This window comes from Nicotiana tabacum, chromosome 23 (genome assembly GCF_000715075.1).
Source record: "Nicotiana tabacum cultivar K326 chromosome 23, ASM71507v2, whole genome shotgun sequence".
NCBI lineage: Eukaryota > Viridiplantae > Streptophyta > Magnoliopsida > Solanales > Solanaceae > Nicotiana > Nicotiana tabacum.
This window is the reverse complement of record NC_134102.1, coordinates 35,656,066-35,678,785: the sequence shown is the minus strand read 5'-3', so window position 1 is coordinate 35,678,785 and position 22,720 is coordinate 35,656,066. Positions and strand designations below refer to the sequence as shown.

The window sequence follows — 22,720 nt, the reverse complement described above, 5'->3', positions numbered from 1 at the left end:
AAATTTGGATATCAATTATTGATATTAATAACTCTGTGATGTGAAGCAGGATATTGTTCGATTTAAATAAAAGGCAAATCGAGTTATGCACATTAATAATTATTACTCGTACTGATCATGACAGAGTAATCGAAATGGATAAAAGAAATATACACTATGAATATCATCTATAAAAAAGTATTAGGTAAGATATGTTTTATTACATGTTTGTAACTCATAAAATAAGTAAAAAAAAAAAAAAAGAGAAAAAAAAAATCACATGCATGTATTTGATTGTTCTTCTTTGTCGGTTCAAGGGATATCCAATCATCTTGACTTCAAGAAACATGTCATCATACGGTGATTCACATTAATCATTCATAGAATTTGTACTTTATTTTTTCAAGCATAATAGTTTAGTCATTATATATCCATTGACTACCTAATTCGGCATACATATGTAACACACATGTTGAGAAACCAATAAAACCAAAAAATAAAAAGAAAGTACAGGAGAAAAGGAGAAAGAGAAAGGCTTGCAATCTACAACATTTTTCCCGTATTCTATATATGTATTACAAAATTCAAAAAATTATTTATAAATTTGAATGTGAACTCAATTATTATTATAAATTTATTTGAGGTTATTGTAGAATATTTGACAGTAAATTTAAGAGAAAATGACAATGTATAGCTGCTGTAAAAATAATAGCTGAAAAAATATATAAAATTTGTATAATTTATGTATATATATATATATATATATATATATATATATAGTTTCTGACGCGGGATAAAAGTGATAATACCCCTTATTTTACTCCATATTAATTTAATTCGCTATATATAAACCATAAGCTTGAAAGGATCCGCGCCTAAGGGATGTCAGCGTTCAGCCCAATTACTTTTTTGCCCCTTCCCAGTTCTATAAAAGCACCTCAATTGATGAATTGCCGCCAATTTTTCCACTCTCTCTAGAAATTTCTCCCCGCTTCACTTTTCCCAGTGAAAATTTTGCTCCTGCATTTTACACTCTTTGCTACTTAACCTACGCAGTATATACGCTGCAAGTGGAGGCGTTGTTTGCACGCGATCGAGGTGCACACTCACGAATCACGATTACGTTTATCTATTCTCTATTTACATTTTCAAATGTATTACAATTATTATTCTACAGCAAATTTAATTTTCTTATATACGTAGCTTACCTTTTTTTTTTTTGGGTCTTGATAATCGGATAGCATATTTGAACTTTAATTTGATGTGAGAAGATCATAACGAGCAGTCGCAGATAAGATCATCTATGCCTGAATTATCAGAAGAGGAAGAGTCTAATGTAAGTAATTCCAAGCTTGCTCAGATTTCAATAACCTATTTTTAATTTTATTTATTTTTAGTGAAAATTGTTTAGCTGAAAGTAGAATTTAAGGCATGTTTGCTGTTAGTTATCAATTGAAACGTAATTTATAACATTTTGAAGACAAATTTATGAGCAGAGTTTTGAATGCGTGTGTGTGTGTGTGTTTTTGGAGTCCATAACCTATTTCTTTGTGAAAATTGTTTAAGAAAGCAGAATTGAAATGCATTTTTGCTCTTAGTTATCAGTTGAGGCGTAATTTGATAGGTTTTAAAGACAAATTTGTGATCCGAGTTATGAATTTGTGCTTGTGTTTGTGTTTGTGTGTGTGTTGTTGTTGTTGTTGTTGTTGTTGTTGTTGTTGTTGTTGTGGATAAGGTACTAGGAGAAGCCAATTAAATTACTTGTCAACCAGCTGATTAGTATTTAGTAGATATAAAAATCTAGTTTACAAAGTAGACTTTTGATTTGTTTTAATATGTAAAACTTGTATGATATATGCTAATTTAATTTCCGAGCAATTTCAGCCCTTTGGATGCTCCAATTTTATGTTGATAAACAAAACAAAGCATTTAAATGCTGATTGGAACATAGCACAAAAATGATAAATTGCACTTGCATAGCATATTACAGTGAACATTAATACAGTATGGAAGTGGTAAGAGTGTAGCTTGTGGTATATGGATTAGGCGCATGTCAAGAATTTGAAACCTGCCTCAGATAAAAGCCTGATATTTAAGTGGAAGTAGGCCCATATTTCCACCGAGTTTCAAATCATGCGTTGGCTAGAGCTAGCCTACAAAATATCTCGGTTATCAAAAAAAAAAGAAAAAGAGAACTCTCGTTTCAATTTATGTGACACTCTTTTCTTTTTAGCCTGTTCCAGAAAAAACGACACATTTCTATAAACAATTTAACTTTAAACTTTTCACTTTTTCCTTAACATCATTGATTTTATAGCCACAAAAATATCATGGCTGATTTAAGACCACAAGTTCCGTAGGTTTTCTTTCTTTCTTAAACTCCTTGTCCGGTCAAACAGGTTCACATAAAATGAAGTAGAGGGAGTAGCATATTTTAGTGAGAACTTTGTTATTTATTGATTTCAAATGATTTTCTTAATGGATATGAATTAATTTTTCCTCTACCACTCACATGGAGAGTTGAAACTCCTTGTGTTCTATATCCATTCAATTTCAAGACTTTGAATGTGTGTTAATGGTTTTTTGATGTTCAAAATAATCATGCCTTTTATTTTGGAGCAGAAGTAATTGTGTTTCTATACCCATAGGCAAAACGTGTTTTACCTCACTTTTTTGAAGCTTTACTATAGAAACTCCTCTAGACGTATATAACTTTTGCTGGTTGCGGCTTATAATGCAGGTTTATATGGCATGTGTTATGCATGGACACAGGTGAGCTCCTTGATATTGACGACTTTATTAGAATGTCCATAGTTACTTTAGGACCTTCTTGAATGAATGGTTTAAGGGAGACAAAAAATGATACTAACGATATGTGCCATCTTCACATGTTATATATGTCTTGAAAAGCAGGATTCAATCTGACAATTTAAACAGTGTCATTGATATTTGATTACAATAAAGAGGGTAAAACAATTATAAAAGGAAAAGGAAAATCTTTGATCTTGAACTTGATTGTAGAAAAACAACGAAAGGCAAACTACCTGAAGGATGGAGAAATAAAAAAGAAATGCTAGCAAGAGCGAATGCTGAATTAATTAATTTTTAAAAAAATGCTGAATTAATTAGTAACTAACAGTTCTGTTCTTTAAGGATTGGAGTTTCCTATTATGATGCCAGTATACGCCAACTCCACGTACTGGAAATCTGGGAAGATGGGAGTCATGACTTTTCCTTGGTTGATATGGGTATGAACTCTTCGCTTTCCCTTGGTTGATTTGTTAGCAGCTAATTTATGTGCTCGTTGCATTTCTGTCTCTCTTTTCATGAAAGTTAAGTTAGTTAACATGATGTACTGAACTTGTTGCATTGATAAATTGCTTTCTGAACTGCTTTGACAAATTTCTTTAGTTTTACATTCTTGAGGAAGAAGTAGTTTAAAGCATCCATAAAACTCCTCTCAAGCAAGCTTAGCTTCTTCTTTTATGCATTGTGTATGATGTTCGCTGAAAGTGAGAGTCCTGTTCAGTTAAATATCAGGCTAAACCAGGAACAATCTATACAAGTACTAAAAGTGAGGAATCTTTCTTGGGTGCCTTACAGAGAAGTGGTATGTTCTCAGTTTATTATTGGCATGTTGATCGTTCTGCTTGTGGAAGCATTATCTACTCTGTGATGTGACACAGATGGTACAAGTGACGCTCCTTCTGTAAAGCTTGTTAAAAGTTCGCTATTCAGCCATGAGCAAGCATGGCACAGGTTTGACGAAGAATACTGCTATTACTTATATTTTCTTTATTTCCTATTCTATTTGTTTACTTGTCCAAGATGAATATAGTTCTGGCAAGGGAAGCCCTAGGTGCATCAAAAGCTGTAGTTATCTGTTAATGATATGGGATTAGGATGTCATTGTAAATGTATATTCCTAGTGACCATAACCACCAGATGACACAAACTATTTAAATGCTCCTTGCAGTTGTAATTAATGGATTAATCTGTTTCTCAGTGTTCTTTCTGAATAGTTTTACTACAGAGCTGTTTTTGGGTCACAGATTGATGTACCTTCAAGTCACTGGGATGGATGATGGTTTGAACATAAAAGAGAGAACTGCTTTTGTGAGTAAAACTTTTACTGCCTCGATTATGCATTTTTATATTCTCTGAAATCTGAATGCGTGTTTATTCTAGTTGACACAAGAACTGTTTTTACAGTAGGTGCTATTTTGTTGCTTTATGCCAAATATGGGGCTTTTTAGTTGTCAGCTTGGTTTAAGAACTTCCTGAGACTAAAAAATCTCCTCTACAATCATAGCAATTACAACAAAGAATAGTATTTAATAATATGCTCTAGGTGAATGGTCATGGGATGTAACTTCTCCACTCTATCTTTTAGCTAAGTGGGGACACGATTTGATCGAAACTTTCTTGGAAGGGGAGTGCTGAAGCTCATAGTAACTCATTATACTTTTGAAAAGAGGTGCATTGTAGCACATTCACAATGGTATTTCAGATCCATGTTTGACAAGAGTATCGGCAAAAGTATGATATTAACTTGAATGATAAAGAGCAAGAAAGAATGAGAAAACACAGTAATTTCTAGCTTATTTTATTTTTATTGACTGGATGTCTGATATTTGGAAATGCTTTCTCGGTAGTCATCACCCAAAATCTCCCCTGTGGAAGTATACATGCCCTGAAAAGAGAAGTAAAAAGAGAAGGCAGCTCCTGAAGGAAACAGGACTTACTTGAATATAAAGCAGGATGGTCATATGGGCTTTCTAGAGCCATGCCATCATTTGCATATTACAGCTTTCTTTTAAGTTTTATCTAGTTTGAAGGTTCTTTACCATAAAAAAATAACATTGAAGACAAACGAAGATACCTGAAAGAATGCTTACCGGGAAGCATCTTTATCTTCAGCACATGTTTGGGTTTCCTGCTATATGATTAAAAATGTGAGCAATCATCTCTTCTTTGACAGTACAGTTGTATTTGTTTGAGTGTCATCGATATGTGGATTAAAACGACATGGGTTCATTGAATGGTAAATTATGAAAATTCTGTTGACTATTGGGATTGCTAAATCACCTGTCAGGTCTAACATATTTCAATTTTTTCAAATTATTGATTTTACATTCATGTAAGAACCTGGTAAACAAATCTCGCAATTTCCTCATATGCACTCGTCAAGCTAGTATTACTAGACATACTTCCATTTACTTTTTGCTGAGCTGATAGAACTTCATAACATAATCTGTAGCTAGTGGCTCCATGTTGAGGGAATTATACCATTTTAAAATATTATGGTTGGAACTGTGTTGTGGACGAGGTTTTATGAAGAACAGTCGATATACTCAGTTTTAGTCCAGAACCCCATGCACTAATCTTGTCTTACTACATATTTTTATCTCCGTCAACTTCTGATGATTAAATACTTAGCAGCTCCAAAAATACTTGCATGCATGTACAGAGTGATTTTCTTTCTTATTTTTAACGCAATAAAACAATTTCTTGAAAAAGAAGAAGTTTATTTCTAGTATAATGTTGGAATATCATTTATACAAATGTTGAATGCAGTTAGAAGTTGCACTAAGCATTAACTAGAAGTAGTAACTTATATTGTGAACTGATATTTAGGAAAAAAGAATATCACGAAGCACAAAGTTAAATTTGATATTAACACTCGACTTCTTTCAGACTTTAGCCGACTTTAGCCCTGTGAGATAAACCTAAAGTTCTATTGGTTTTATCTTGGCAATTTTCTATGCCTATGACAAATAGACTTCACCAATATCCTTCATCTTAGAGTATTGCTATAGAAAATTCTTAGTTTCCAAGATCATCCCCAAATCATTGCTTTCAATTACAAAATCATCATGCCTTGGTGATTTCTTTTGTCTGTCCAAGCCTTGGTGGATAGAGTTACTTGGTACTTGTTGCTGGCGGGAGGTAGCAGGTATACAGTGGAATTAATCGAGGTGCGCGAAAGCTGGCCGGGACACCACGGTTATAAAAAAAAGAGAGTACAAAATCATCAATATACAAGGTTAACATACATGCTTTGCTTAGGTAGCATTTGCTCTTCTTCTTCAACTGCAAATCACCGTTAGTTGTTCAATTTCATGGTTGGAAACTCAAGTTTTAGATCTACGGATTGTCAGGTTTGCAAGTGTTCAGGACATGTTTTTTGTAGTGAAATATCTTTTACTTTAGCTAGGTATAGATCTTTATCGAAAAAATTTAGCTAGGCCTAAAATATGCTAGCAAATAATGGATAATGGTTCAATTTCTTACTTTATTCCTGTTGTTTGGTTTCTTAGAAGGTCGTATTTCTGTAAATTAGTTTAAAATTTTGCTCTTTCTGAAGTAAACTATGAAACTAATAAGAGCTGTATCGTCTACAATTGCAGCTAAGTTCTATGATGGACGTCAGCAGCGATGTTCAAATTCGTGCAAGTGGGGGCCTTTTAGCTGTGCTGGAGAATGAGCGGATCATAGACACCCTTGAACTAAATGAAAGTGGGAGTGCATCAATTGCAATTGATTGCATCTGTGAAATTTCGCTGTATCCTCTAAGCTTGATTTTCCTGAAATGGATTAACCTTCTTTTATTCATTTCTCTCATTCATATTTCTATGTTTTGCATTGGGGATGAAATTTGTGCTATGATGTGTGCCTTGACTATCACATCAAGTGACAAATTTCTCAAAGTTGATTCAGCTGCTCATGAAGCATTACAAATATTCCAAATAGACAAGCATCCTAGCCATATGGGGATAGGCAGATCAAAAGAAGGGTCAGTTACAAACTACTCTCTATGTTTAATCAACCATGGAAGTTTTGACTAATCACCTTTTTAATGTAGGTTCTCTGTATTTGGGACGATGAATAAGGTTTGAGGAGGGTGGCTGGTTTTAAAAGCTGTGGCCTTTTGCTGTTGGTGGTTTTTAAGCAGCTACGAAAATATTGGGCTAATATTTGTTTCCTTTTTTCAGTGCGTAACTCCAATGGGTAGACGTCTCTTGAGGTTAGTTTTGTTTGAAATAGTTTGATGTGGTTTTTGCAAAGATTAAATGTACTTGATGCCTTCTGGTCTAATAGTTCATCTTTCATCAGGAGCTGGTTTCTGAGGCCTATATTGGATCTAGATAACCTGAATCGGCGTCTTGACACTGTATCCTTAAGTTTTTTGACAGATGGGCTTGACCATTATAGTTTCTGTCTTTCTGCAACTGAAAATGTTTTTTGCATCAAGTCAGGCACTGAATAAATGACGGTTATCCTTCTATGTGGGAGTGCTCTCAGAACTTGAAACGCCATAACCATGAAACATTATGACTTCTTATGCAACTGATTTATATTCATAACACACGTGAAAAGGAATTTTTCCTGTGACTTCTGAAGATATCGTTCTTCCTGTCTGCTGAAGAAATTGCAGTCTCTTTACGCGAAACACTGAAGTCTGTAAAAGATATTTCCTGCATACTCAAGGTTCCTATTTCCTGTGTTATGTTCTCTTCCATATACTTACTCGGTTATTCTTCAGTTTTGGTCATTTTGTTTTCTCTTGTAGTGTCGCCCAAGAAACAGTCACTTAAAATAGCTTTAAATGATGTAATTCGTAACCTGGATGAAACCATTCAGTGCCTTCTACAATTTGTTCAAAGTTTAAAACTATTTTCTTGGTCCAAATGTACAAAAAAGATCAAACTATACCAAAATCTATTACTCCCCCTGTCTCATTTTATGTGGCGGTGTTTAACTGGGCACGAAGTTTAAGAATGAAAGAAAGACCTTTGAAACTTGTGCTCGAAAAAAAGCCATAGGAACTTGTGTGGCACTATGGCTATAAATTATCTCATTTAGGGTAAAATGAGAAGTTTAAAGCTAAATTATTTTTAAATATAGAAATATACCATTCTTTTTGGGACAGACTAAAAAAGAAAGTTTGCCACATAAAATGTGACTGAGGGAGTACTTAACTTTTGGGTGCATAAAATTTCTATAAGATGCATTTTTTACATGGCTCATGTTGAATATAAAGCTGGTTGTCTGTTTGATACAAGTTCTACTCTCTCTTCATCAGTTTTGGTTCTCTTCTCTTCTTGTTTGTTATTTTTTCGCTGTTCCCTTGCTTCCACAGAAATTTAACTCTCCAAGTTCTATATCTACAAGTGCAGACTGGGCTGCTTTTCTGAAGGTAGATATGTACACTGCCTCTGTCACTTTACTGGCCCATTCAATCCTCAGATATCTGTACCTGAGGCATTTTGCTCTAGCTTATATTTTATCAAGATTGCTATTTTAAATATTTGAAGTTTATATTTACGTGCCATTTGAGCTGTTCAGAAACAAATTTCGATGTATGCTGGGTCATGGAAGTGCATTGTGTAGCCCTTTTTGGATGTTAACCTAAAAAAAGACTTCCATTTTTCTATTTTTGATTAGACATTATAAAGTATTGCATGTTTGTTACTCTTCATTAGTATGCTTTACCTGAATTTGACAATTACTTTCTAGCTAAGCATTTTGTCACCAGCTATTTTACATTTTCTACTTTACACAATTTCAATTAGTCTTTGACCTCAAGCTTGAAACTAGCACAAGAAATATGATAGGAGTGCCATTCGGTTTTCAGTTTACCCTTTAGCCGAAAAACTTTTTGTAAACTTTTTGCTGCTAAATCTAGATTATGCGTGCTTTATTAGTCTCATTTGTACTTTATCCAAATTTGACTATTCAATTTCATGCAGAGTGTTTGTGCTCTCCTGCATATCAGCAAAATATTCGAAGTAGGCATTTCTGGATCTCTGTACGAGGAATTGAAGAATTTGGACTTGGATATTATTGAGAGGGTATCAAATTAATATTTAAATTTCACCATGATTACATGTGTCACAATAGTTTCTCTAATTTACAACCATCCTTATCTACATACTCGGGCTCTCTTTTTGCAGGCTGATTTTCACATTTCAGTCGATCTAGCCTATGTCTGTGAATTGGTTAGTATTGTTATTAGTATAACATTAGTTCCACAGTGTAGGTCTCTCAGACATGGACTTGATTACATTGGAACCAATTTACGGTAGAAGTTTGAAAACTATGTACAAAATCTTTTGCTTTTGTCATCCGAAACCGTCAACACGATTCTTTCAAGGAATAGCCAAAAAGATAAACAACAATTGCTTTTCTTCTAGAAAATTTCCACAATAGTCCCGGTTTAGGCCTAATTGTCAATGTATTGTCCATTAGCCCAGCCTTTGGGGCCTTACTGTTTTGTCCCCTTGGGCTTTAACCCAAAAGACGCCTCGATAGTTGAATTATAAATTTGCTCTTTTATGGCCCATCATTTTTCCCTCTCATTTTGATGTGAGATTTGCCTAAGACAAGCTTCTTAGCAAACTCTTTTTTGAGTTCAACTGTTGGTGGTCAATGGGTTGTTACACTCAACCTCCCATTTGGGACTTAGCATTCCTTGTCGAGACTTGCCCTACCACCATACTGCGGAGGTATCAGTTCAGATACCACATTGTCACGGCTCAAGCCCAACTTTTAGAGTATTGTCTACTTTGACCCAGCCTTAAGGGCATTATGGTTTTGTCCTTTGGGTTTAAGGCCAGAAAAGCGTCTCTATAGTTGAATCTTGAACTCGCCCTTTTATAGCCCATAAATTTCCCCTCCCATTTTGACATGGGATTGCCTGAGACTACAAAATCCTTTTCTAGTGTAATCGCCAGCGGTTCGTGAACTGTTACCCCCCCCCCCCCGGGACTTAGCATTCGTACCAAGGTTTGCCCCGTACTAGGAGATGTTTTGGCTCTGATATCACCTGTCACAGCCTAATCCAACTATCATGTATTTATGGCCCAACCTTCGAGGCCTCACTATTTTTTCCCGGGCTTTAACCCAAAAAGCGTCTCGACAGCTAATTATTGATATAGCCTAATATTTCCCCTAACTTTTCCATCCCAGTCCAATATGGAATTTTCCTAAGGCAAAGTCATAAATCCCACTTCGAGTTCAACCACCAATGGTGCGCGTGTTATTACTATAGATCTACACGTGTATGAATCTACATACATATACACTTGATATTGCAACATGCCTCCTCAAGCTTAAAATGAGAAAATCAGCTTGAGGTTGCTTACTTTGAAGACAGAGAAAGTTGATGCCAAAATCTCACTGGATCAGTGCACACTCACCCAAAAAAAAGCGCTGCTTGAAATCTTTCCTTCAGAAAGTTGTTGTAATTGCACAACAGAAGAAAGTGCTTCTTGCACTACACATGAAAAGGAATCTATTTTAATCACTGAAAAGCGATATGCTGTTGCAAATCTCTAGAACATTATCAATGTAACTTGAATTGTAAGAACAATGCCAAGAAATTCAAGGTTTATTGAAGGGCACCTGTTGCATAAAAAGTAGTAGCGCCAATCGTCAAAGACATGGACAATGCTTGAATGATCCTAGAGATAGGAGTAGCGCTTGTGCGAGTTATCTGGAGATAAGGGCACTGCTTTTCTGAGAGCGCTTCGTTGGGCACCAAAACGAAGAACAAAGCAAGAAAACATTGGCTCGACGGGAAGCACACATTGGCTAGTACAACTCACCGATTGAGTTTCTACCAAGATTGTAAAGGTTTTGATACCATGTTAAGAAAATAGACCTTGAGCGTAACTCAACCTCAGAACCTAACTCATGAGGTGAGAATTGCTCACGGCCAAATAAGGATACAAACAACCCATCTCTTAACTAATGTGGAACACTTAACATTCTCCATTCGAGTTTGAGGGAGCATGTTAGAATATTAAGTGAATATGTATCTAGATTCATACATGTCTAGATTCATTGTACATAAAAGATGAAAATCTTATAAAATATTTTATATCAATCGGATTTGAGTACAATGAATCTAGATGTGTATGAATCTAGACATTCTAATAGGTACCTTGGCAGTTGGGTTTAGGCCGTTACAGGTGGTATTTGAGCCAGTATGTCACTAGCACGGTGTGGGGAAATTCTAAGCAATGTCGTTGAGGCCCTAAGGGGGTAAGTGTAACAGCCCATGGGCCGCTGGTGGTTAAACTTGAAAAGAAGTTCGCTGTGAAATTTCCCTTAGGTAAATTCCACATCAGAATGGGAGAGGAAAGTTAAGGATCATATAAGCGAGATCAAGAATTCAATTGTCGAGGCATCTTTTGGGCTAAGCCCAAAGGGCCCCGAAGGTTGGACTAAAGTAGACAATACCTTGGCAGTTGGTCTTCGGCAGTTACAACAACTTTAACCTCTGTAGTGTCCCCTGCCCAAGAATGCCTCTAGGTTCTGGTTTTAGGTAACTAGATCTGACTACACATGTATCCTGGAAACTTCTTCAATCAGCGACTGGAGCTTGAACTGTCAAGCCAAAATTGTCTGTTAACTTGTAAGACTTACTTTACTAGTAGGTGTATCACTGTCTAGGCATGTCCATATGCAGACCATTCACTCATAGTCCTCATTTCTGCCTTGACGATATGTCTGTTTTCTTGTGGGTATACTAGTAGCAGTACCCATTAGTATACCAGCAAGCATTTTTTTTCACAAATTGTGTGTGCCTGCAATGTGCAGGTAATTGGCGTGACTGATGTTGATAGAAGTAAAGAGAAGGGTTATGAGACAATAGTAAAAGAAGGTTTTTGTGATGAGGTAGGACATACATCTTGCAGTAACTTGTGGGTTTATTATCTTCCCTGCATTGGTTTTGGCATCTTCTTTCTTTATGGTTTTATGAGTGTAATCTTGTTTGTCTAGTTGGATGAGCTGAGGCAGATATATGAGGGATTGCCAGAATTTCTGGGGGAGGTTTTCTGACTTCTGATTTTTCTCGATGAAACCACTTACAATTGAAGTTAAGCCTGCAGGCTATTGAATTTGATATTAGCAGTACTTTGCAGGTTTCGGCCTTGGAACTTGCACGACTTCCTCACATGTGTAGAGACAAGGAGATCCCTTCTATCATTTACATACATCAGATAGGTCTGTTCACCCTTTCATGTTGTCATGATTATAATAGCTTTGGAGCTATTACCTTATCAAAAAGAAAAAAAAAAGAAGCTTTGGAGCTACATAGGTGTTCAGCTTTTATACTGATAACTGCTGATGCCCATTTGGATCCTGGGAATGCTTCCTTTTTCAGATAGTAGTCTTGTATGTCAGGGTTGGATCTAACTTTTGAATCCCTTTTCTTTTTATTGGAACTTGTCCTTTCCTTGAAAATTTCTCCAGCTATTTACTTTAATTGAGGCAGTTTAATATAACACAAAATATACTTTGTTGTTTTGAGCTTTTAACAGGAAAATAGGCACTCAATGTACAAAAGCAAAGTCTATTTCTTTTCTCAACCATACTTAAGTAATCAGAATAAAAGTGAAAGATGGATCTCAAAGTTGATTACCTATGAATGTGTGTAAAGGTAGATGACATTTTAAGGTAGCATCAGGATAAGCCAGATGTTTAATGTAACAACGTAGTAACAGGGTCTTCTTGCTGACTGTTGACTAGGGATGTATTCATTCTGTACCCAATGATCTTTAATACTTGGCCGTCTTGGCTGTATCTGAAAGAAGTTTCTTGACCTGATAACTTTTGCATTCTTAATGACCAGATATGGACTAGAATATTAATCGTTCTAACTGCAAATCATTTAAAAAAATTCCCCCTTCCATCTCCCTGTAAAAAGTTCATGTAGTTCTACCTGGTTGAATTCATCCCTTCATTTGTATCTTCTACAAAAGCAACACTGATTAAATGCATATTTCTGGTCTGCCAATTATGACACCCATATAAAATGCCAAAATCTAATGAAACATAGCAACCTACTAAAGGTCCAGAAGCGAGATGAAGAAGTAGAAAACTACCTGAAAGTAAAATGTTCTGCATTATTCTCCAGTTCTGAGAGATGTTCTGCATCTTGTCTCACAGCAGGCTGCACCTGTCAGTTTCAGAGAGTTTCTGTATGCTATCTTCTTTCTCATACCTATTAAGCCTAGGATAAAACTGTGCATCTTTAGTCGTAATCAATATCTGTATTTTCCCTCTTACAGGTTACTTAATGTGCATTTTCAATGAAAAACTCGATGAAGAAATGCTAGAGAAGCTTCAGGACTATGAGTTTGCTGTATGTCATCATCTGACTTATAAAACGGTGTATGGAATCACTAAACGTCTTCTGATCTACATTAGTAATGGATTTCAAATGCCTAGTTTGCTGATGAGGAGGGAGAAAATGGGAGGTTCTTTTATCATACTGCAAAGACAAGAGAATTGGATAACCTTCTCGGAGATATATATCATAAAATCCTTGGTATGTATTCTTTGATTCTTGTCCGTAGCTTTCACAATTATAATTCTCGAAGAATTTCTTAAAAAAAAAAAGGTTCATTCAAACAAGATTGAATAGTAACAGCAAACAAGTTTGAGTGCAGCCTGCAATCACTGTGTGTGATAGGCGAAACCTTGAAACTTTTTCACTACCAAGCACCAATTTTTTCGTGGCATGAATATTTTGATTCAGTTTCTATACAGTTTCTTTTTACTCTTTTGAACTTTTCCAAAGATATGGAGAGAGCTATTATGAGGGACCTAGTGTCACATATTCTTCAGCTCTCAGTGCATGTGAACAAGGCTGTTAATTTTGCAGCTGAGCTTGACTGGTGAGCATTTCCATACAAATTCTTGCTTCTTATCTTCTATTTTCCGTTTTTATTGGTTTCCTGATTTATTTTATTTGCTTCCAATGTAGTATTTTAGCGTTAGCCTTGGTTGCACGTCAGAACAACTATGTAAGGCCAAATTTGACTAAAGAAGACGTGATTGATATAAGGAATGGAAGGTAAGAAACAGGCATATAATCTAGAGCATCTTTTTTATGCTAATGCAATTAGCTTTACCATTACGGCATCTGTTATGGGATGCCCTTTTTATATAATTCTTTTTCCAGACATGTTTTGCAGGAGATAACAGTAGGCACATTTATTCCCAACGACACAAAAGTTTCTCATGAAGGTACAGAAGAATGTCCATATAGAAGCCATTTTAAGCTCATCTTGCCAAGCATTATATGTCCTGTGGCTGATCATTATGTATTTTCTAGGAAGAATTAATATCATCACAGGCCCTAATTATTCAGGCAAAAGCATCTATATCAAGCAGGTAGAACTCTCTTTCTCTCACCACATACAATGTCAATTTGGTGCTTTGGCATGTAAATGTGCACCTAAGACTGCCTAAGAACCTGTCAGTTTCTGTTGTAATCAATTACTACAGATTACAGATCTTTCTTCAATATGCTATTTTTCACCATCTTTCTCCTCCCATTAGTTTGGTTTTAGACATCCATTCTCAGAATTTATTTGCACAGGTTTGGATTTTCTTATTTGGGGCAAAACGTTGTTAATAACGTATACAGATGAAATATTCATTAGCTAAAAACTGGGCCTGTCAAAAACTCCTTACGTCCAATGACACATTCTTCAACATATGTTCTGCTATGTCATTCTGACGTATTATTTGTGCTAGGGGGAGACAGAAGGTATGCACACTGAGACATGTGAAACAATATAGACGTCTTTCGTCCTTCCCTTTTGGCTTAATTTGGTAAAAATGAAAGAGACACGAGTTTCTCAATTTGACATACTCTAGTTTCCCAGTTAATCCAGCAATGGCTTGTTTAGCAACAGAAATAAGTCTTTTTACTCAAACAACAACAACAACAAACCCAATGTAATCCCACTAGTGGGTTCTGGGGAGAGTAGAGTGTACGCATACCTTACGCCTACCTTAAGAAGGTAGAGAGGCCGTTTCCGGAAGACCCTCGGCTCTTTTTACTCCTCAAAATGTTTGCAAATATTAGAAAAATATTTTTTAGGGTGAAAATTTTGCTTGGTTGATCTAGACATCAGGCATTGTTAACAAATAAGTTTAAATTTTTCTTCTTCTTCCCTACCCTATAGCAGTAAAATTTTCTCCCCAACCACTGCATACAACTCTAGTTGTAAGATCTTGAGCAAATGAGTACAGACATTGATAGCCTCTCCAAGGCTGGCTTGTAATAAACCATGTATAGTCCTCTAAAGTTTTCATCAGATAAAGATCTCCAACTCCCTTTGCCGTCCAGCACACATACGGTATACCTGGACCTTTCCACCCAATTTACAGACAGCCCCTGCTATGACTTCCCTCAGGCCCTACCACACTTTGTTTCCATGCATTTTTGTCCCTCACACCAATGCCTCTCCAGTCATTAAAGTGAGAAAATTTTGACTTTTTGGTAAACACAACAAACAGCACAACTACGCCTAATTCCAAGCTAGTCGGGATCGGTTATATGAATCCTGCTAATCATGTCTTCCATTTACCCATATCAATCCATTCATGAAAGTCATAACCATCCGAAGTGCAAGAGTTATTGCAATTCCCACCTGCAGCCCTGATGTACTGGTTAGTGGTTATAATCAATTTCACAACCCAAAAGTTTATATCCAAGTTTTCAGGTAGTGTACTCAAAGCTCTATTAACCGTGGTTCTCTGACCTGATACGAGGTGTTATACTTTGTAGCTTTGTATAAAATCCCCTTAAACATATTCTTTTTGACTTGATGGAAATGGCCACGGATATGTGTTCCCTCATCAGTGGTGAACTTATCCTTCTTTTTATATAAGGAATACAATATCCTTGTGTTTAAAATTATTCTCATACTTCAACCTCATAATGAAGTAAACACCAATGGAACAACTCATCTGTTTTCGGTGTTCATCAATTTGGTTCATCAAAAAAGAAATATATATGTTTGTGGTTCCATATTTGCTCCAGTTAATCACTCCGTTTAATAATTCTTTTAGGTTGCGTTGATAGTTTTCCTTTCCCACATTGGAAGTTTTGTACCAGCAGATGCTGCCACAGTGGGTTTAACTGACAGGTTTTCTGCACTTCTTCTGTAGTTTTTAGTTAATTTTTCTTAAGCAGCACTATTTTCATCTGTAAAAATTGAATATTCAACTGCATTATTCAACACGATAGCATATTTTCCAAGGAATGTCAACTTTGCGTAGGTTGTATTTTAGGTCATTTGCTTGATATGTCAAAGAGTGATAATGCCACTTGACAAACAGGATATTTTGTGCCATGGGAAGTAAGTTTATGACTGCTGAACAATCAACATTTATGATTGACCTGCACCAAGTGGGAATGATGTTAAGGTATGCTTAACTAAAACCTAATAAAGACCAGCAAATTGCAATATACCTATGCTTTGAGAAATTTTGCGTACTGAAGGACTCCAATATATTCATCTGAGCATAAAGCCAATATCATTGATCAGTAATTCTGAAATTCAAAATGCTAATCATGTATTTATGTTTATTGTCAACGTAAGTTTTCTGATAGTGTGGTATCATACAAGTATATACAGGGACAGACACACACATACGTGATATATACAAGTACACACTAGATGAATCATATGCATGTAATTTCATGTGAAAATCGTTGCAGGCATGCAAGTCCTCGGTCCTTATGTTTGCTGGATGAGTTTGGTAAAGGCACCCTTACAGAAGGTTGGTCTTCCAAATATCTGGCATTTCTGACCCTGATTCAAAATTTTCATTTTAAGTTGGACTTTGATATGAAAAATTAGAAAATCTTCCGAAACATGCTACTACTAAAATACCAATTGGAATGATAATGCTGGGCCATGTTAATCTATAGCAGCTTTATACTGATTTTCATAGGCACTTAAATATCAATTACCTAGTGATCTAATTTGCCCGTTCTCAAGTGTTAGGGTATGAAGACATGACGCTCTGTTGTCTCTTGTAAAAGGATTGAACAACCAAGTAAAGTAGTAAAATTTACTGTTAACGCAAAGGTAGTTCCACTGTTGTTGGTTGTCTCATAATACATTTTATTGTCCTTTCAGATGGTATCGGTCTCCTTGGTGGAACCATAAATCACTTTGTGTCATGCTATGACCCTCCAAAGGTCTGGTTTTACTGCCTCCTAATATTTGTTTAGATACCACGTGGAAGAGAGTTTTGGGACAAGTATAATTGGTTTTCCTAATGCTCATAAGAACTGTGATGGTAATGGCTAAGCATTTTGATAGCGAATTTAGGTAGTCAAATAATATGAGAATTGTATTGATAGAAATGAATGAATCACAGGCTGTTTTTGTTTTTTACTTTCTTCTGGAAACAGTATGGTTTGCTTGTTCACTTATATGTCCCTTTTCTGACTAGTTTGGCCCCTCCTCATCCTGTCTTTTGGTCTCAAATAGTACAGTTTCCCTCTGATCTTGACGAGCAGCTATGTCTCTGCTTCCTTTAACTGCACTATATCTCTTCTTCTGGGAAAACCACGTCAGCGTTGTTCGACAATTATCTGAAATTACAAGGGAATTTGTTATTTAATGATTGCTTGGAACCAAATGCTCAATTCTTGAGAAGCAACAAAATATATTGTGCCAATCCGCTGCCCCTTGATGCTGTGCTATTTTAGTTGTCAAATTTGACTTGATCCTCAAGTGGAGTACATCTTTCTTTCCTTCCTCTTGCACTCCAAAATTGCTTTTTCTAGATTAAGCTAACCTATATGTCTGTATCCAAAGTTACATCAACCAAACTGGATGTTGAATATCCCACATCGATTGGGGATGCGAGTATTGGACTCCTTATATGGTCTAGGGCAATCCTCAACTTGCTAGCTTTTGTAGTTGAGTTAGGCCCAAAGTCGATTTCTTTATCATGGTATCAGAGCCAAGCACATCCTAATTCATTTACCGATGTTGGGCCCCATCTTATATTGTCCATGCTCCGGATGTCCATTCCTGGGTGTGTGAGGGGGCGTTGAGTCACACATTGGCCATTAAGGGATGGGAAGGCCTCTTTATATTGTCTTGGGCAATCCTCATCTCATGAGCTAGCTTTTGGGGTTAAGTTAGGCCAAAGGTCCATTTCTTTATCACGGTATAAGAGTAAGACTCATCCCAATTCTCGTTTCCCGATGTTGGGCCCCAATAATAAATTGCCCACGCTCCAGACTCCAGCCCTGGGCGTTGCGGGGGGGTGAAGAGTTCCACATGACGAACTTTTTGATTGTAGTATAGACCAACAGCCATCAGCTCTCACCTTGTTGGTAAGATAAGAGCTTCAAGCTCGATTTCTGGTTGCCACTTCACATACTTTGCTACAGGCCTAGTGATAAGTTTGGACATCAAAATGTTCTTGTAAATACGGTTGACTAACTTTGTTTGGTAACCTAGTTTCTTGCTGAAAGTTGCACCTCACTACTCACTTGTGTGCTATTGTGTTAATGGGAAGTTTCGTAGTCATAACTGTCTGTTTTGCAGGTCCTGGTCTGTACTCACTTGACAGAGATATTTGATAATAGTTGTTTATTGGAGGTAGTACGTAATGATTTTGCCTGATGTTTCTTATTTGAAGTCATTTAAACGCTTTCTGTGTTGTCCAAACCAAGAATTCATATTTGGATAAATTTCAGTCAGACAGAATCAAGTGTTACACGATGAGCGTGCTAAGCCCGGATAAAGATTGTGCAGATGTTGAAGACATCGTATTTCTCTATAGGTATGCTCATGCTGCAGTTCTTATCTGATTTCCAAGTTTAAATCAGTTATTGCAGGCCGATGCACCTTAACCTTGTTTCACATTTGATTTGATCCTACAGTCTAAGGAACAAATTACTATGTGACTATGTTTTTTTTAAAATTTGTATTAATTCTTTTTCAATTCCACAATTAGTAATCAGTAACATTTTCATCTAATTTCTTCATACGTATCTCTTATTTCAAAAAATAAACTAGTCAGTGACAGATAGTAGGTTGATATGATCAAGTCATCCCTTGTAAACTGAATATTATTGATTAATTTGGGTCCATGGGAACATCAATTAACTGTGTCTTTCATTTCTTGTTTCATCTTTTCTGTTTTTAATTTTGAAGAAAAGAAAAGTATGCTTACTTTGCAATGAGATTTGTGTAGATCTATTCGTCAGATCTTGCACTTTGTTCTCCTGTGATACCATTGAGTAACATTAGGATTAGTAACAGAACCTCGTGAGCAGTATAAGTTCAGTATCACTCAGGGACTCTATCTCCCGAGCTGTATTCGTAAAGAAACTAAAAATGAGGTCATTTATGAAGTTTAGTCCTGTAATCTATTATCGTGCAAAAAAGAGAAGCATACATGCCAATCCTTTCCCTTTTACAGACTCCACGGTTTGCACTATTCCTAAACTACCTTTATATTTCCGTCTAGTTATGTCTTTGGGAGCAAAAGTTTTGTTTCATACCTTGATCACTGGAAAAGATAAATTAGCTGCTTATTCTCTCATCAGCAACCTGCATCCGGTCAGATGATCCTATGGCAAGGCCTTTGTCTGTTGCAGACCTGTCTCCTCTATGTAGTTCTCAATGGTTGTTCTTAGACGTATTCGTTCTATTTGAAATCGTCATTCCAACAACAACAACAACAACAATAACAAACCCAGTGTAATCCCACAAGTGGGGTCTCAGAGAGGCTGTTTTCGAAAGACCCTCGGCTTAGGAAAGATAAAAGGAAGGGCAGCAGCAATCACACCAATTCTAAAACCGAAGAAAAAAATACAAAGATACAAAACTAAAAATCAGAAGGCCGAAACGAAAGCAACGACAAGTAATCACATAAATCAAGAAATACGAAAATGCATAACTAACGCTAACTCATGTACTAAAGCTATTGTTACAGACAAGGACAACGCTAGGCGACTTATTCTAACCCTTTACCTTTATTTTCAACCTCCACACCTTCCTATCCCTGGTCATGTCCTCAGTGAGCTGGAGCAACGCCATATCTTGCCTAATCAGCTCTCCCCATTACTTCTTCGGCCTACCTTTACCTCTCCTTAGGCCCTCCAGGGCCAACCTCTCACACCTCCTCCGTCTATTCTTTTTGGAGTTCTCATTGTTATCACCCCGTTATACTTATATAATGCCCTAGTCCTTCGTTTCTATTCCCAAGTCTACAAGCAAAGCTTTTTCTCATTGAGGCTAGTGAAAAGTTATGATTTATGAATTTCTATTGTACACTATAATGGTATAAATATACGTTTTGTTGTCAATCATTGTGAAAGTTGGCCCAAATCATATTATCGGTTTAAGAGTACACTGATTTTGAACTTGACTATGGTAATACAATTTCTGCCAAGGATAAGATTGCTTCCATCCGTTTCTTTTGTCTATACTAGCTTTTCCATTAGTTGGATTTCAAGAATGTACTTCTTCACGGAGGTCTAGAAACAAAATGTATATGGAGCAACAACCAAGTTTGTTGTTTAGGAAGAATTTGGTGGTCTTGTATCCGTAATTGACCTCAATATGGTTAGAAGCAGTACACTCGAGCATAGTTTGACAAGTTTAGCACAATTATTCAGGAGTTTTGGCATGACTTGCAGTGAAATAATCATTTTGTGTTCTATGGGCATTCGACTCTACATCCATACATTATTTGGTGTTTTATGTTGATATTGTAGTATATACATGTATTGACCAAGAGTGGGTTACTAATTTGACATAATATCTTTTTTGACATTTTCAGAGCAAGGACCAAATGAGTCGTAATATTTCCTAGGCATTAAGTTAGCTCTATCTAAATCAGTGATTGTCAATCACAACATAAGTATATCCTCGGCATCCATCTTAGCATTCGCAGCTCTGTGATACTCATCTTGTGAATGCGTTGGATTTTAGTGGTCCAACATTCTACTCCTATATAACATTGCTGGTCTGATAATTGTCCTATAGGTATCCTTCTATAACTTAACATTCCAGTAGAACTTTTTCTTCTCAACAAAATCCGATTTGAAGGGCAGAGGCCTTTGGTTTTCCCTCCAGTAAAGAATTGGGACCTCACACTCACTAGCCAATATGCTTCTCTCATACCTCTCTTTGTTCATCGTTTGATATTCTGGTATCCTAGGCGTAAAGGTTCGCAAACTAGCTAAATATGTAGTAAGTTTGGTGTATACAACTTGTATGTGCCCACTACCCCTCTGATGGATAAACTGCTGTCATAGTCAAAATTTCAGTGTTCCTATTTTACTTTCAACTTAAGTGAACCTTCTGATTTAAGGTTCCCCGCATTGGCTAATTTGCCATGGAATATTTTATTATTCATTTTCGTACATTAAAGGCTACACATATCACTTTATAAGCATTTAACTTTTACTGCATATTAGATTTAAATTTTTGTGGTTGTTATTTCGTCGGGAATGGTGATATCACCTACTCTTGTATGCTTGGCAGGTTGGTCCCAGGACGTGCCTTCCTTAGCTATGGTAAGTGCAAGTTTCTTTCCTCGAAGGAACATGCATACCAGTAAATTTCTAATGGTTTGTTTTTTTCTGCAGGGTTGCACTGTGCCCAGCTAGCTGGTATGTTAAATTACTGCTTGAAAAAATATTTCCTTATCCTTTGGTTATCAAAAAAAAAAAAAAGAATTATCCTTTAAGGGCAGTAAATATGCTCTGGCCTAAGAGCACCATATATTTGTAGCATTTTTAAATGAGTAGACATTTTTAATAGTAGCTTATTTTTATCTTTTCTTTGCATTTGGTTAGGAAAGAAGGCTGTAAGTTGTTTGGTTCAAATTATATGTAGGATGTGATATAAAAGCTTGGCCCTTCTCTTGCATCTTTGATTTTTGATTATCTCTCTCATACTAGCAATCAGTGGTATGTAGATATTCCTTAAGAAAGAAAATGGAAAATAAGTTAAGAGAGCCATATCATAATCAGATTTCTGGTAAAAGTCCGATAGTGGAATTAAACTGCATCTGCAGTCATTAAGTGCTTCGCTGCTGTATATGTATTGCTATCCCGTTGTATCATCTTCGGCGTCTTGGAGAGTATCTGTGTAGTGTTTACCGTTTATGACCAAAAAGTTTCATTTGACAATTCAAGTGTTCTTGTTCCTGTAGGATTACCTCACGAAGTTCTAAAGCGAGCAGCATTAATATTGGATACTCTCAAGAATGACAACCAAATTGAGAGACTTCGCAGGGATAATGTAATAGCTCGTGATCAGCAGTACAAGGTGTAGTATCATTTTAAACAGTGTCTCAGAGTTATGAAAAGAAAAGTTATTGTATCAGTATCAACAATTTCAAACCTTCAATTGCAAAATGAATGCAGGATGCAGTGGAGAAGTTCCTAGCGTTTGATGCTCGGAAAGGTGATCTGCTCCAGTTCTTTGAAGAGATCTTTCCTACCCAATCCTAAAAGAAATCATATTCCTTTGAATTTGTCTTTCATATTCAGTTCTAACTCGGTTATATTTGATCAATGATGCAAAAATGTATCCATGAATCTTTTTGCGGGACTCATAATGTAAGGCAAAGTTGGTATCTTCTCTCAAGTCGCTTTGAGCTATGTAAGGCAAATAATTTGGTTATTTTGATAAAAGATACTCTAATGTCGTCAACTTGGCTCTAGTTTACCTATAGTATAAGTTGTGTAATATAATCCTTATTCAAATGTCCACTTGCGCACTCTTGAAAGATGATTCAAATTGGGTAGGTTGGGGAATGCATTAACATGACGATGAACGTGTTTTAAGTTTTAACTATTTCGAGGGATGGCAATGGGAATAAGTTTATGATGAAACGTCTTTTATTTTCTAGGCTACCATAGTGGTTAGATTGTTTTATATAA

The 22,720-nt window shown here is 36.2% G+C and overlaps 1 protein-coding gene across 10 annotated transcripts; it reads left to right on the top strand.

The window, feature by feature from the left end:
- The first annotated feature begins 927 nt into the window (after positions 1-927).
- LOC107763815 (DNA mismatch repair protein MSH5) lies at positions 928-22,490 on the top strand. 10 transcript variants are annotated; one of them, XM_016582310.2, is made up of 35 exons: positions 928-1,077; positions 1,221-1,315; positions 2,720-2,751; positions 3,133-3,227; positions 3,509-3,589; positions 3,666-3,738; positions 4,032-4,095; positions 6,390-6,544; positions 6,674-6,775; positions 6,845-6,872; positions 6,975-7,006; positions 7,096-7,153; positions 7,384-7,470; positions 8,123-8,179; positions 8,733-8,834; positions 8,937-8,981; positions 11,587-11,664; positions 11,770-11,820; positions 11,913-11,994; positions 13,062-13,135; positions 13,222-13,321; positions 13,574-13,670; positions 13,760-13,849; positions 13,958-14,022; positions 14,111-14,169; positions 15,859-15,935; positions 16,129-16,215; positions 16,511-16,572; positions 16,935-16,996; positions 18,363-18,416; positions 18,515-18,600; positions 21,315-21,346; positions 21,419-21,442; positions 21,988-22,103; positions 22,202-22,490. In XM_016582310.2, exons 2-35 carry the CDS (start codon positions 1,283-1,285, stop codon positions 22,286-22,288), a joined length of 2,427 nt encoding a protein of 808 aa, XP_016437796.1. In that variant the 5' UTR covers positions 928-1,077; positions 1,221-1,282; the 3' UTR covers positions 22,289-22,490. The 10 variants fall into 10 exon arrangements, 6 of the variants coding, with proteins under 6 accessions (XP_016437796.1, XP_075102500.1, XP_075102501.1 ...); XM_075246399.1 differs by having other exon boundaries at positions 13,062-13,321; positions 13,543-13,670; XM_075246400.1 differs by lacking the exon at positions 11,770-11,820 and having other exon boundaries at positions 13,062-13,321; positions 13,543-13,670.
- Positions 22,491-22,720: the final 230 nt, after the last annotated feature.

Bases quoted from the DNA above. Each gene is read 5' to 3' on its own strand.
- LOC107763815 (XM_075246399.1), top strand. From the start codon at position 1,283: ATGCCTGAATTATCAGAAGAGGAAGAGTCTAAT. The intron at 6,545-6,673 runs GTATCCTCTAAG...TATCACATCAAG, and splicing joins TGCATCTGTGAAATTTCGCT to TGACAAATTTCTCAAAGTTG. The intron at 7,007-7,095 runs GTTAGTTTTGTT...ATCTTTCATCAG, and splicing joins ATGGGTAGACGTCTCTTGAG to GAGCTGGTTTCTGAGGCCTA.